Consider the following 13,881-nt stretch of genomic DNA (forward strand, 5'->3'; position numbering starts at 1 on the left):
TCAGTCTGCAGACCCAGTTGAATATGTCTTCTTCTTCTATGTCCTCAAAGAAATACAGCAGGCCAATAACTGGGTCAAACCATATGGGACTGATACAGATATTCAAAGGAGCTGATCTCCACCATTGAAACAATATTCATAGAATCACTTCTTGTTTGGCAGTTTGTTTACAAGTAAAGGTATAAGATTTGTTTCGTTGCTGTAATTCATTATATCGGACTAAATTACAGACCTTTTTTTGAAATTATGTGGACTTGGGCTTGAAGTCTGAAATAGCTGAGATGTATGAAGAAATAACAGCAGTTCAATCAATCGTTTAAACTTGTGTAATAGCCACACAAGTGAGCAGTAATAAAGCAAATTCCGTTTCACTTTATGAAAAACATAAACTCTTAAATGCAGATAAATCAGGTAGGATAAACACAAAGAAGAGAGAGAGGTGAGAGAGAGACCAGGACTAGTGCAGCATCAGGTTTCAGCTCTGACAGACTAGTTGTTATAATGAAAACAATAAGATGGATAATTATGGATGTAAAGATGTTATTAATAATAGCAGCAACAATTCATAAAATAATGATGATCCTAATAATTTTCCTCTCTGCATATTTACTTTGTGACTGTAGAGACTGAGAGCCACTTCGGGTCAGGGTTAAGAGGGGGGGGGATGGGGCTTGAACCTTCAACCTTGTAATCAGCGGATGACCCATATCCTCTCCTGAGCCACAGTCACCCCTACATGATATATTACTTTTCATAACACTTTCCTATTACATCCTATTTATTTGCTGTTCTCAAACTTCCTCACCCTTGTGGATAAAGTGTGTTAATAAATTAAATGTAAATTAAAAGTTGATTAGAGATTATTTGTCCTCACTGTATTTAAATTGGACTGTCGCGGACTGTTGCTGCTGGGTCACTGGACAAGTACTCTGACTGCCAATACAAATGTTAGCTGGAACGCACACTGGGGCTGTGTGAGTGTGGTGTGAGCTTACAAGTGTTTTTTTCAAATGCTGAGTCTGTACATTAATAAAGTGTAGTCATTGAGCTGGAGATGACTATATTTATTCTGCTTAAATGTCCAATTCAACTAGACACAAATTCACCTCCTTTTCCAAATCAAAGGACTTTTTTTGAGTCTTTTGTAAATGTTGATGACACCTCCAGTTAGCTTGCTCTAAACACACATTCAAGCCTCAGCCTTGTATTTCATGTTTGATTATTCTGTGTCAATACATGATGATAGTAATGTGTCCTTTAAAGTAAGGAGTGGATATTGAGGTAATGGATCTGTGTAATTTGCATCTGATGGTTAAAAGACAAGAATTAATTTCCTTACGACATCATAACCTGCCCTGTGATGTATTGTGTTACCTGAGGTTTAAGTTTTGCTACACTGTGCACTCTAAATATTGCATTCTCACATGCAACAATTTCTTTCTACTTTTTGGTTAATTTGTTGTTATGTTTGGTTAATTTGTGCACATAAGGTGGTGGTGTATTTCCCATGGGAAAGACTAGTCTGTTCTCTGCAGAGAGCTGACACGCAGGGTTTGGGACTTTATTATTACTCATTAATCTCACTTTGCAAAGGCAAGTGTTGTGGTACAAACATCTGAGAGAGGCTATGAAACAATAACACAATTTATCATGAGGAAGCGTGTGACTTTAAAAATATAGTCTTAACACAAAGTAGACAATAACAAAAAAATTATAAATTATTTTTTATGATTTATGTCTCATAATCAGTCATTATGTATCAAGTTATATCCTCTGGTACCACAAGGGGGCCCTCTACATTAAAGGGAAACACTGCTATTAAATACTTGCGTGAAATCCGGTTACTATTTCTCAGCAAAAAATATTTCATATTAATGTGATAACAAAACGCAGCAAAATTTCAGTCTAACTCATTTTCAGCAAATTAAAGGGATGACTGCAATCACACGGTCACTTCTAAAATTATAATTATTATAAACTATCTTGGCTACAACATAAATTTCAGTCAATTCCCCGCATTAGGGAGCCATTTTTATACTTGGCAGTCGGGGACACGTGGTGGGTTAATATTGGGGTTAAGGTGCTTTGCTCACAAGAAAGGAGAGTTCATTTATTTCCTGCTGCCTTATTGTTATGATCCAGTTGCAGACTGCAGGGTGCAGGCTGCCTTGGACGCTCAGCTTGACTATTAGGATCCAGAGGTAAAGCAGCAGTTTGGACGGCAGGCTGGCAGCCACTTATATAAGACAGAATTCAAACACAGGCCATTCTATCTGACTGCCTGTGTAACCAACATACACTGCCCGCTGCCATCTTACAAATGCAACATGCTGACACTGCAGCCAAACCTGAGTCATCTTCCGAACTGTTATTTTTTTAAGGTGGTGCTTCATTGTTCAGTGACATATTGTCACTGAATACTCAACCATTCAGATATCAAATATCAGTTATGTATTTACAGAGCAGAATATTGTTGTTATTTATTTTTCTAGAAAAGTACACATTGTGAAAGCTATTGACCAAGAAACTGACCAGTTAAGTACAGAGGAAGCATCGTCACATGGGCTACTTCATCAAGGAGTTGAACACCGGCAGCAGCACAGCCTCCACAACTGCAGACGCCAAGACAGATCAGACAGATCATGGAGACAACAGCAAAGATTTTATAAAGACTACAGCCAAAGTTAGACTAGCTGTCTCAACAACAGGCTCTAATCTTGTTCTCGTTTGTAGGTTATTAAACAAGCAGCAATGAGGGTTCAGGTCCAAGGAGGTGAGAAGCAGTATCTATCAGCTGGATCTGAATTTTTTTAAAAACTAAAATAAATGGGTCAGGAATTTACCTAGAGTCTGCCTTTCACACATGCATAACACAGTGGGAGGTTTTCTGCATAGACACCTACACAACAGCAACAAATTCTCCACATTATTCAGGCGAGAGGTGGAGCAGCTGGGTGCAGGAGACATAGGCAGGAAGTAACGTATTAATTCTGCTCTGTAGATCACGTGATTTTCACACACAGACCCCTCTCATGCTCTTATCACCACAAAGTCTCTTGACATCTTCGTCACTCTAACTTTCACACCTATAATCACCAACCCCAATCTGCATGTCTTTAGATTGATAATATGCCAGTCACAATGAAATTATATGTTACAAAAAAAGAAAGTAAGAGGCAACTGTCTGGATCGTAGACTGTATATAAAAGATGGACAACATGACACCTCCCAAATGTGAATCATCTCGATCATCATAAATCCTGTCTCTGCCATGTTAGTAAATGGGACATGGACCTAAACAAGACATGGGTCCAAAAAAAGGTAAATGTTAAATAAATTATTCACAAATATGTTAATTTTCCCAGTAAGTTTACTTGCAATTACTAATTTGATCCTGTAAAAAGGATTGTCATGATTGACATCTGAGACTGACTTGTGATTGGTCAAACAAGTACATTTGGCAGGACTTCAATACCACAGCTCCACAGCCCAATCAGTACTGCACCAACCGGCATCAAAGGCACAAGATGGTGGCAAATGTGTATGGGATATTTGAACTTCACATTTGTATAAATAACACCCCAGCCCGTTCACTCCACTCTGCTTTGGCCAATCGGCTTGTTGCTCCTTCACTGCGAGCTAAACACTCATCAAAATCACCACTGTTTGCTGTCCTGGCTCCTAAATGGTGGAATGAGCTCCCCATCGACATCCGGACATCAGAAAGTTTACACATCTTCCGCCGCAAACTAAAAACACACCTCTTCAGACTATACCTTGAATAAAAAAATTTAAAAAATTAAAAGTATAGTAACAATTTTGAAAGTAACAATTTAGTAGCACCTAAATGGCACTTACTTATAGCATTTTGTAGTTTAGCTTTATTTTTGAAGAAATTGTAATTTCTTGATTCTTGTTGTTCTTGGTTTGTACCCTCGGGGTTGAATGCCCTTATTGTAAGTCGCTTTGGATAAAAGCGGCAGCTTAATGAAATGTAATGTAATGTAATGTATAGCAGGAGAAAGACACATGAGATGAGTAAATAACACATTCCTCCTCAGACAGATTTCATTAATTAACCCTAACCCTCAAAATTTACAAAAATGTCAGATCATTACAGAGGTGAAAAAAATAAAAAGTTCCAATTACAAGAAGATGTGAAAGAGGCTGATGTTCAGATATATTACATTTATGAGTACAAAATGATAACCGCATTCTTCTAGTCCTGCTTTGACTTGTACTTTTGCTGTGTACACACAACAAGGCTTGTTATAGACAACTTGTCTTGTAATAGAGGAATCTTGAAACAGTTTGTACATTGTATCAGCAACAGGGGGTCAAAGATTACAGGATCTCAGACCAGGACGGATCCTCATCTCTCTGATCTAAAAACTAACCTTTGTCATGAAAACATGTGTGAGAGGTTACATGGCAAATGAGGTAATATACGATAATATACATGATCTGAAAAATGACTTAGTTCCATGTTAGAAATGTGCACCTTCACCGAAAGGATCTAAAATATAATAAACATAATATACATAGGAACTGACAGAAGGTTTACTTAATCAGATACATTACAATTTGCATAAACTAATAGTTTTAGTAACTTAATTATTAGAAGATCTAAAATGTGAAAATATAAGCTTAAATCTGTGTTTAAATGCAATATAAGATGTAAAATTATTCAATAAATCTTTAAAATTTGGCTTAAATTAAAAAATTCAGTTTAGTTAAACATTGTTAGTATTTCTCACAATTAAAAACAAATCATGTTCTTTCTTCAAGATCCAACTTAAAATCTGCCCAATATTACATGTACTTGTACCTGAACACATGTACAAACCAAATGTTTGAGTGTTTCCATCATATAAATATAGAGAGAGCACCTGAGTCCTATAATATAAAGTATATTAACAGTTATCCATGATCTACCATGTTTTATGAAGAGCAAAGTCTTCTCTTTATTTTATTTTGTTGAATTTACTTGAATAATGTTGTAAAACGTCTCCCTATAAGACTTCCCCTCTTGTGCTCTCACTGGCTCTAGCTGTAGTCATTTGGGCCACAACACCTTTTCCCTCTGCTGGAGCTAGACTCCCTGACTGATCCAGATATTTCAGCCTGTTGGGCGTCTGCAATGCATCAGCGAGTCTCTTGGATCGTGTCTCTGAACTGTACACAAATAGCGATGGAGCGCTGAGTTTCCTGTGCTGAGAAAACAACGATTTGACTCGAATCTCTGCTGCTTTTCTCGAAGATTGCTCTTAAAATTGTGTAGTGTAAAGTGAGCACAGGACGAATAATGAAAGTGAAACAGCATGATCTAATTTCTCTCCAATTTTAAAGAAGTTTCAAACAGGATTCTCTACATTAAGGTAAATGTTGGAGTGTGCTGTTTATTGAGTTTCAAAATTTGTGCACATTAAAAATAAAACTTTGACTCTAAATATTGGAGCCAAACCAAGCTGACAGGGGGGTGGGAGAGGGTTCATCACTTCTTTACGCACAACATTTTTCAACCTGCAATGACGTTTAGTTTTTCATTTAATCTTGTTGAGTTTGGGCTGCAGGAAAGTCAGTGAACACAGTCCTGGAATATCGTCTTCTCTGTTTGAAAACAGCTTTGTATTTACACATTAATTAATTTTGTTGGTTTTAGTGTCTTGATGTAATCGAAATTTAATTATATCTCTCTTATGCAAATGAAGTACTCGTCAAAGTGAGACAGTTTCAGATCTTGATATAAATTGGAACGATGTTGATAATAAGAAGAGGCTTTTCCCTTCTTGCCTTGTAGTTTTCTAATTGCTCTGCACAATGGGTCTCCCCTTCTATTTCTGTCCCACCGTGACATCAAGCAGCTTTCACGTACAGTATAAAATATTTAAAACAGATCTGACTTGATGCTGCCGCCTATGTGTCTTGACATAATGATTCTGTACACAGACCCCATTCTTCCTCACTCTCCCCTGACCCGTTTCCCTTTTCCACTTGGGTCTCTGATTTGAAAATAAACCTCTGTTTCAAGCATCTGAGCCTAAATGAGAAAAGGAAATCACCTCATTACCACCTGCAGTGGTAATGCAGAGCCCTTTAGACATCAAGTCACATAATCACCTTCAGATAGCCTATTCTGACCGTTCATCAGCACTCATGCAGTAATGAGACTTGTGGCTAAATGAAAAAGTTTTAAGACGCTGAGTAAGCAGTAAAGTGAGGATCAAAGGTTGGCTTGTTTGGGAAACTGCAGCTTTTCCGACGAGACGGAAAAAGAAGATGAAGTTAATGTCACAACATCAGAATCACTTCAGCCTCGAGATTGATTCTGTCATTTGAAATGTTTGTTTCGTGGAATAGGAGCGGCTAGTGTGCCATTTTGAAAAACCTTCGATGCCATTAGAGAACTCTGAGTTAAGTTATATCCCATTCTAAGAGCTAGTGTTCCCCTGGAAGAAGAAGACCAATGATCTTGCCTTGTCAGCACTGGGAAAAGAAGGGAAAGCTAAATGGATGGCAGCTGGGTTTAGTTTTACTACCTCTTCCAGCATGGCATCACAATGTATACCTAAACAAATAAAGTTTGTAATCCATATGATTTTCTTGACATCATTTTGATACTATTTATGGTCAACATTCCCACATAGAGAACTACATAAATGAATTACGTTTCATATCAATTCGCAAGATATTCACAGGAAATGACAATTATGATGATTTAGAACATAAACAAATGCTGCAGGACAACACTGTTGACTGTTCTGAACCTGACTGTTAGGAATGGGCTGTTCTCCTGACCTGTGTTGATGCTCCACAGCTATTTCAGAATGATTCCTTGTCGTTAGTGAGTCCTCCTCAAACAGTTCTACAATATACAGACACTTTTTATTGTTTAACTACAGTCTATGGTGCAGAGTGAAGTAAGAAAACTTTGCGTTCATCCTACCTGTTTTATCCACAATTATGTTGTTGTGCACCCATGACAAACCAGATTCTGTTTTATTTTAGTACTTTTAAAATGAAACTGGATTTGCTTGATTGCTATTCACATGTATGAATTGTACAAGTTTGTATATTTTATTACATACATTGCATGTTGGCCTATTTTATTATTATCTATTATTTATGATTAGGGACAGATGTGTGTGTAGGAATGTGTATCTGTATGGCTAATTTTTTAGGTGCTGCACCACTAATTTTGTTATTATTTTGGCAATGAAAATAAAGTATTTATGGATTTCTGATTTATATTTCAAAGCCTGTTAGACAATCAATACAATCTTTAGACCCAAGATCACAGCTTATCAACATGAAAGCTCTGTAATTTAGCTTGATTTAAAGCACTACAGAAATGAAATGAACGTGGGGTTTTAATTTAATTAAACTTGTCTAATTTTAATTAGACAAGTTGCTGAAGAGGAAGTGATTCTCTGAATGTTGCTGCAATGACAGAGATCAGCACCAGTAACACCTGTCTATGTTACACCCTTATGGTGTAATAAAAGAAACAAATCATCAAAATGTTCTAGCTGTGCATTTGTGGGTCGCTTGCTGGCAGTTGGTTATTCGAGGACGTAGAAGAAGTCATGTTCAACTCGGTCCACAGACTGAGATTTCTTGAATTAGATAGATGTATGGAAGATAGAGAGATGGCAAGTGTCACTAAATAAGCTCTTAAAGATTTTTTTCTTTTTACCCCATAGGGTCAGAATTAAATTAACAGGATGGAAATCACACTTAAGTTATATTATGGGGTTTTTTCTAAGTCAAACATTTACGCATCAAGCGTTAAATTAGCGTCATGTCTGAAGGACGGAAACATGCAGGGTAGCTGTCGCTCAGGATGTACAACAGGTGTTACCAGAACAACCTCGGTCCAATTCCCGGCTTTTCCAGCCACATATTCAAGTATCTTTTGGCAAGACCAAACTGCCAAATTGCTGCTGATGGATTATGTGTCTCCACTTCCTCCCGTTATACATAGATGAAGCTATATTTTCCCAGATTCAGGTGTTGCCATCTTGCACTTTTGACCTCAATTGGAGCCAGAATCACTCACACGATCACTACTGTGCAGATTCTGGCTCCACTCCAATTACTCAGCTGTCAATCATTACAATTAACCCAATTTTTACAGCATCAAATAATTCAAACCAAACCAAGTGGTCAAATTAACACTTGAACATACATCAATGTAGTCTATGTTTTTCCCATCAAATGAGCTTAAGGGAAAGCTGCGTACACAAAACCGCTCGATGCTCTAACTTTCAATTTTGCTGTCCACAAACGTAAATCCAGCAACAGTAAACATTGAGGTGAGTTATTGCTTTTAAGATGGGATTAATGAGTCAAAGCTGGAAAAGAGAGGAGCACTGGTATGAAGCATATAAGAACCATACAGGAGTGCTCGACAAATCGGGCATCTTCAGCGCTGAAGTGACCATGATCATTGAAGACAGTGTGAAAAAAATATTGACTAGTGAGTGCAGCTTTAAGGATTATTTATTAACCTAATCAGGAAATTACAAGGAAGGTGTTTCAAAACAAAAGCTTCAAAGTGAACATAATGGTACATTCACACAAAACGTGAAGCAAAGGCAGCCTAACTTGCCCTCAGTGCAGGGTCACACAAACTCACACATTCGCTTCCAGTGGCCAATCCTGTGGCTTTGAGTGGATTTCAACTTTGGTGAACTTTGACCATAGATATTCACTTCACATTCAGATATGTGAGACATTAAGACATTTTTTTAAGTGATGCCCAGTGTACATATAAAAATCTCATTCAATGATCCAGTTTACCCAGTGAGGTGTAATTATCAAGGGATAATAACCTGAATGTCTGTAGAATCTATTTTCTCTCACCAGCCAGGAGGGTAGTTGTAATGAAGTCGGAAGTGTTTTCGATCAGTCAGTCAACTTTCAGTAAACAAACCAGCTCTATTACAGCTTTCTGACAACATTGATGATGCGTCACTCCACTGAATGGGGCTGGACCCACCTGCTTGAGAGAGGCCTGCTTGGTAACTGTGACCGACCATCATCGCCATGACACTAACACAAACTAGTCAGAAATGAAGCCCTCACAGCAGTGTGACATTTTGCTTTTCATGCTCTTTAACAAAAGAAGAATCACTTCACCAAGTCGTATAGTGGGATGATAATGGTGAGTTTCACTGGCTCTCTTTACTGAACCTCTCGTCTTCCTTTTATTGTCTCCGGCAATGACTTCAATAATTCACCAAATAAATCTCAGAAACTATAAGACATTTACTGTCTGCAGCACTTATTTGATCATGAATACATTGTTTTAGTCGCAGCTGTTTATCAGGTTCACAATAAGAAGCATCTTTTTTACTGAGGCATAGGCTGCAACAACCAACAGAGGATAACTGAAAAAAAGGTATCCCAACAATCGTTTGTATGTTTACTCGCACTGACTTTTGTGTTCTGCCTTGAATGATATATAGGATTCCTGTTTGTCTTCCTCTCCTCGTCTGATCAGAACTGTTCCAAACAGAGTCTACTCAGCGCATCCATGTGATGTGAGAGTTGCGCTCTCTCCAAAGCACTCAGAATAAATCCTGGTGCTGCTGGTTGCTGCGCCCCCACGCACTTCTACACCCACAGCACATGCTAATTCTTCTTTAAGGAAAAAAGAGCTTGTCCGTACACGCTAAAGACGCACGATGCTGACTGACAGCAGGAGGAAAAGTCTGATCATGAATATAAAATAAATAAATACAAACTGACTTTAATATAAACCCCTCAGTGCTTAACAAGTGAATGTTGTAAGAAGATGCTTGTTTCTTACCTGCAGGAGACGGTGACTTCAATCTTTGTAGCAGGTACGGTGGAGTTGAGTGGGTCGAAATCTCCTATTGTCGCCATGGCTCAGGCTTTCTATAATCACTCAGTCTATCAATCAATCAATCACTCAATCCTCGAAGTTTGCACTAATAGCACAGCTGTAAAAATCACACAGTGTTGGCTCCACAGCTGGATGAGAGACTGAAGCAGCGGAGCCGGTTGTAGTAATAGTTGCGCTGCTGACGGTGGCTGGAGCGCAGCGGAGGGTAAAGAGACATACCTGAGGACGAGAGAGGGGGAGGGACAGACAGAGAGAGAGAGAGAGAGAGAGAGAGAGAGAGAGAGAGAGAGAGAGAGAGAGAGAGAGAGAGAGAGAGAGAGAGAGAGAGAGAGAGAGAGAGAGAGAGAGAGAGAGAGAGAGAGAGAGAGAGAGAGAGAGAGAGAGAGAGAGAGAGAGAGAGAGAGAGAGAGAGAGAGAGAGAGAGAGAGAGAGAGAGAGAGAGAGAGAGAGAGAGAGAGAGAGAGAGAGAGAGAGAGAGAGAGAGAGAAGCAGATTCTCTCACTCCCCTGCCTCTTATTTCTCTCCATCCATCGCCAGGTGGAGGCAGAGACCTCCTCCACTTCTTCTAGCGGCGCCTGGCCGCTACTTACGGTCTAAGTATGGCGGGTGATTGTTGCCACAGGCGGAGGAGAGGCAGCAGCAACTGGACACGGCTTTTACAGAAAATGATTCTGTTTGTATACTTGACCCGTTAATTACTGATTTACATTTTTACAAATATCAGCTAAGAAACCGTCAACTGTGAGATTTGCTCATGATTAGTCAGGGGGGTGCATCAGTGGGACCTTAATTACGCAGCTCCCCTCCACAATCGATGGTCACTTTTCACAGTGGGAGGTACTAGATATGCAACGTCTACCTTAAAGGGACTCTTACCTTTGTTGCATTTTTACACTTTTTTTGGATAAGGTTAAATTGGTATTAATAAGGTAATGACACTCTAAAATGCAAGACAGACCCACCAGGAGTAAAAACAAACAATTATTTCACTCTCATAATATTTAGTGAAAACTTCGGACCGAAGGACCTTATTGGCCGACAGACCTGTCTGTTTGCTGCTTGGACATGCAGGTTTTCCGTCTACTTCTTGTGGCGCATTCGGGCCCGCGTCATCAAGGCAATGTAAATGTATATAACTTACCAGTGCTTCTGAATCCGAATCCATTGCTTTGGTAAACAAAAACTCACGTGCGTGCGCGGAGGCAGTAGGTTGGAAGTCTGCTTGTAAATAAAGTTTCTTCAAAAAAACACCGCGGATGGGAACGAGGGGGTGGGGCATTGGAGGAAGGTGGGATGATTTGAATGTGCTGTAATTCTCAAATGCAACAAAGGTAAGAGTCCCTTTAATGTACAGTCATTGGTCAAACACGCAAACTCTATGGTTAGACCCTCAGTATAAAGTGTGGGGATAATACAGTGTACATCAAGTGAATCAACAATATTAGTTAGGAATCAGGCAAGGCAGGTCAGACAGGGACATGCAAGGTCGGCAAAGTGGAATCAGTCTGAGAATAAACACTGGAGAGTCTTGCATGAGATATGGTGAAGAACAATGTGCCAGTGAGTGAGTGTGTGAGTGACCATGGGTTAACTACTGATCAGAAACAGGTGAGTGGGTATGTGAACCGGAAAATGAACCGAGGGAGAGTAAACTGAGAATTGCTGAACTGTGACAATAATAGGATTCACAATCATTCTTTCGCTTCCTTTTCAAAGCCTTTTTGATTTACTGAGCTTAAAGCAAAGAGAAGATACTCAGTGGCATGGCGAATGCTTACTTCGAAAATTGTATCATGAATTTGTGTGCAAGTCAGTAGAGGATCATCAGCAGTGTTGCCAGATGTAAGATAATTGTTGTGTATGTAGGTTAATTTTGACCTCTATACAATGTACACTCAATAATGCTAAAACTTCCAAGATCAACGATAATTTGATAATTTTGTGTGATGCACCAATCAGTCACTTAGCCATGATCATGTGACATGACCTTTATGAAGCACATTTTGGAGCAGGGTTTCAAAACAACTGCGCCTGGGAATCTTGACACCAGTTCGAAAATGTTGGTATGGAGTGTCTCATCCCTACGCTGGTTGTGTATGATCCTTTTATTCAAAAAACTGTGATTTCAGAGCCACCAAACAATCCAATCAATCCGTTCTCTTAGGATACTTCAGCGAAGAAGAAGTTTGATAAAATAGCACATCTCCGACTTACTGACCAATTTATTTTAATACCCTCACACTCACACAATTGTTAAATACTCAACATTTAACACAGTAAAATGGTCTTGTTTAGTATTCACTAGGTTTATCACAAGAGCAGCGACAACAAAGGAAACTAAGCATCAATGTGCAGGCTTTTTATGTGACTATAGTTTATAGTTTCTTTTAAAACTAAACTATAGTATATTTGTTCTGCAGCTGCTGTAGCACTTTTAAGACAAATTCCCCTATGGGACAATACATATTTTGAATAACACACACAGAATAAGTGATGGTGACAAGGACTTAGTTTCAGTGTACCTACAATTCCCTTCTTACACATTATAGGGAGGGCTGTCTGCAACTCTGTACAAATAAAGATCTCCCAGCAAACAACAAACTATTAGAACAAGTAGTTATTAGGTGAGGAGCCTACAATCAAAATGATGCAGTTACTGTATAAGACAGGACACTATAGGCAAAAACCCTGTTTTTTCATGTACTGGTCAATTTTTAGATTTTGGTCTTTCTTGCTTTCTTGTCTTCTTTCCTAATCTGGATATTTAAGTATAACATTTAGGGGAAAGCCCTATCTTGGTGTATGTCATTAACTGGGGAAGTTACTGTATGTGGTGATATATTTTAGTTCATTTTTTAAAATCCTACTGACCTGCAGGGCCAATTTGCAAATGTATGCAAATCAGCACACTTCATATGGGTAACGGATACCTAATTTGCATATCAAGGGGGCAATTGTGATGACATCATTAGATACAAATGTTACAGTCGTTATTCCCTAACTAATAACATTAGCTAGTAGCTCATGCGTTAACATGAGCAAGAAACAAGTTAACTATATTTGTTTTTGTCTCTTGGCTAATTAGCTGTAAACTGGAGGCACTGGCAGCTTAGTCCTTTGTTCATCACCACTCAGCTCCACACCAGAGACTGTGACTGTGATGACTGTGATACGGTGTGCACCTTCACTAGCCTCAGGTTTCGATTACAATTCAGCAGTCAACGGTTAAAATGTACAACAATGTATCTTGATGTATTTCAATGTATCACATCCACAATTCCATTTATTAGGGCACATAGCTGCTTTTTTCAGTTAATATTAATATTAACTGTTAATATTAGTTAATAAAATCAGTCAGAGGTCATGAATCCCCTTTTTATTTGGAAAAGTGTTATAGACTGCTACTGTAATTACGAGTGTGCTGTCATTTATAAAATAAGTTTTTCAATTCAAAAATCAGACTGCAACAGTAAGTGAACGATGGTGGTCAGTGCTCTCCACACTGATTTGACATTCATTCAGTTTAGACCTGTGTGCTGCACCTAAGACTTAAAAGGACTGATTACAGCCTTTCCTGTATTAAGGTGGCCCTGCCTGGCCCCCCTTTGCAGTGCCACTGCACTGAGGCGCCATTACTCTGCTGGTCAACAAGTCATTATGCTCCTCAGATGTTTTCTTATCATCACACTCAGACTGATCCTTATAACAACTTGCTGCATTCATATTCATGTTACTGGATAAACGAGACGCCGCTTCTTCTGCAACGATGAAGTTAATGCGCGTGTGTGTCACATGTATTAAGTTATTAATCGATGATGTAGGATCATGACTCCAGATCGTGCCGGCCCCATTAACTCTAATGTCCTGTTATGTTACATCTCATGGTCTGTAGCAGGTTTAAAAATGTGTCTCAGAAACTCTTGAGTGAATCAAACAAACACAAGGTAAATGTCAGTCCTGTAGGTGTCCTAATAACGTGTGATCAGTGCTGGTGTTTATTGGTAAAGTGA

General features: G+C 38.9%; 1 protein-coding gene across 1 annotated transcript in view; it reads right to left on the minus strand.

Annotated features, from left to right (window-relative positions):
- The window catches only part of LOC133000111 (copine-9-like), a 179,118-nt gene extending 169,227 nt beyond the window's left edge, over nucleotides 1-9,891 (minus strand). The window contains exon 1 of the mRNA XM_061069989.1: nucleotides 9,815-9,891. Coding sequence (XP_060925972.1) covers nucleotides 9,815-9,891 — 77 coding nt within the window. The remainder of the gene's footprint in view (nucleotides 1-9,814) is intronic.
- Nucleotides 9,892-13,881: the final 3,990 nt, after the last annotated feature.

The sequence above is a fragment of the Limanda limanda genome, chromosome 4 (assembly GCF_963576545.1).
Source record: "Limanda limanda chromosome 4, fLimLim1.1, whole genome shotgun sequence".
In the NCBI taxonomy this organism is placed as follows: domain Eukaryota; kingdom Metazoa; phylum Chordata; class Actinopteri; order Pleuronectiformes; family Pleuronectidae; genus Limanda; species Limanda limanda.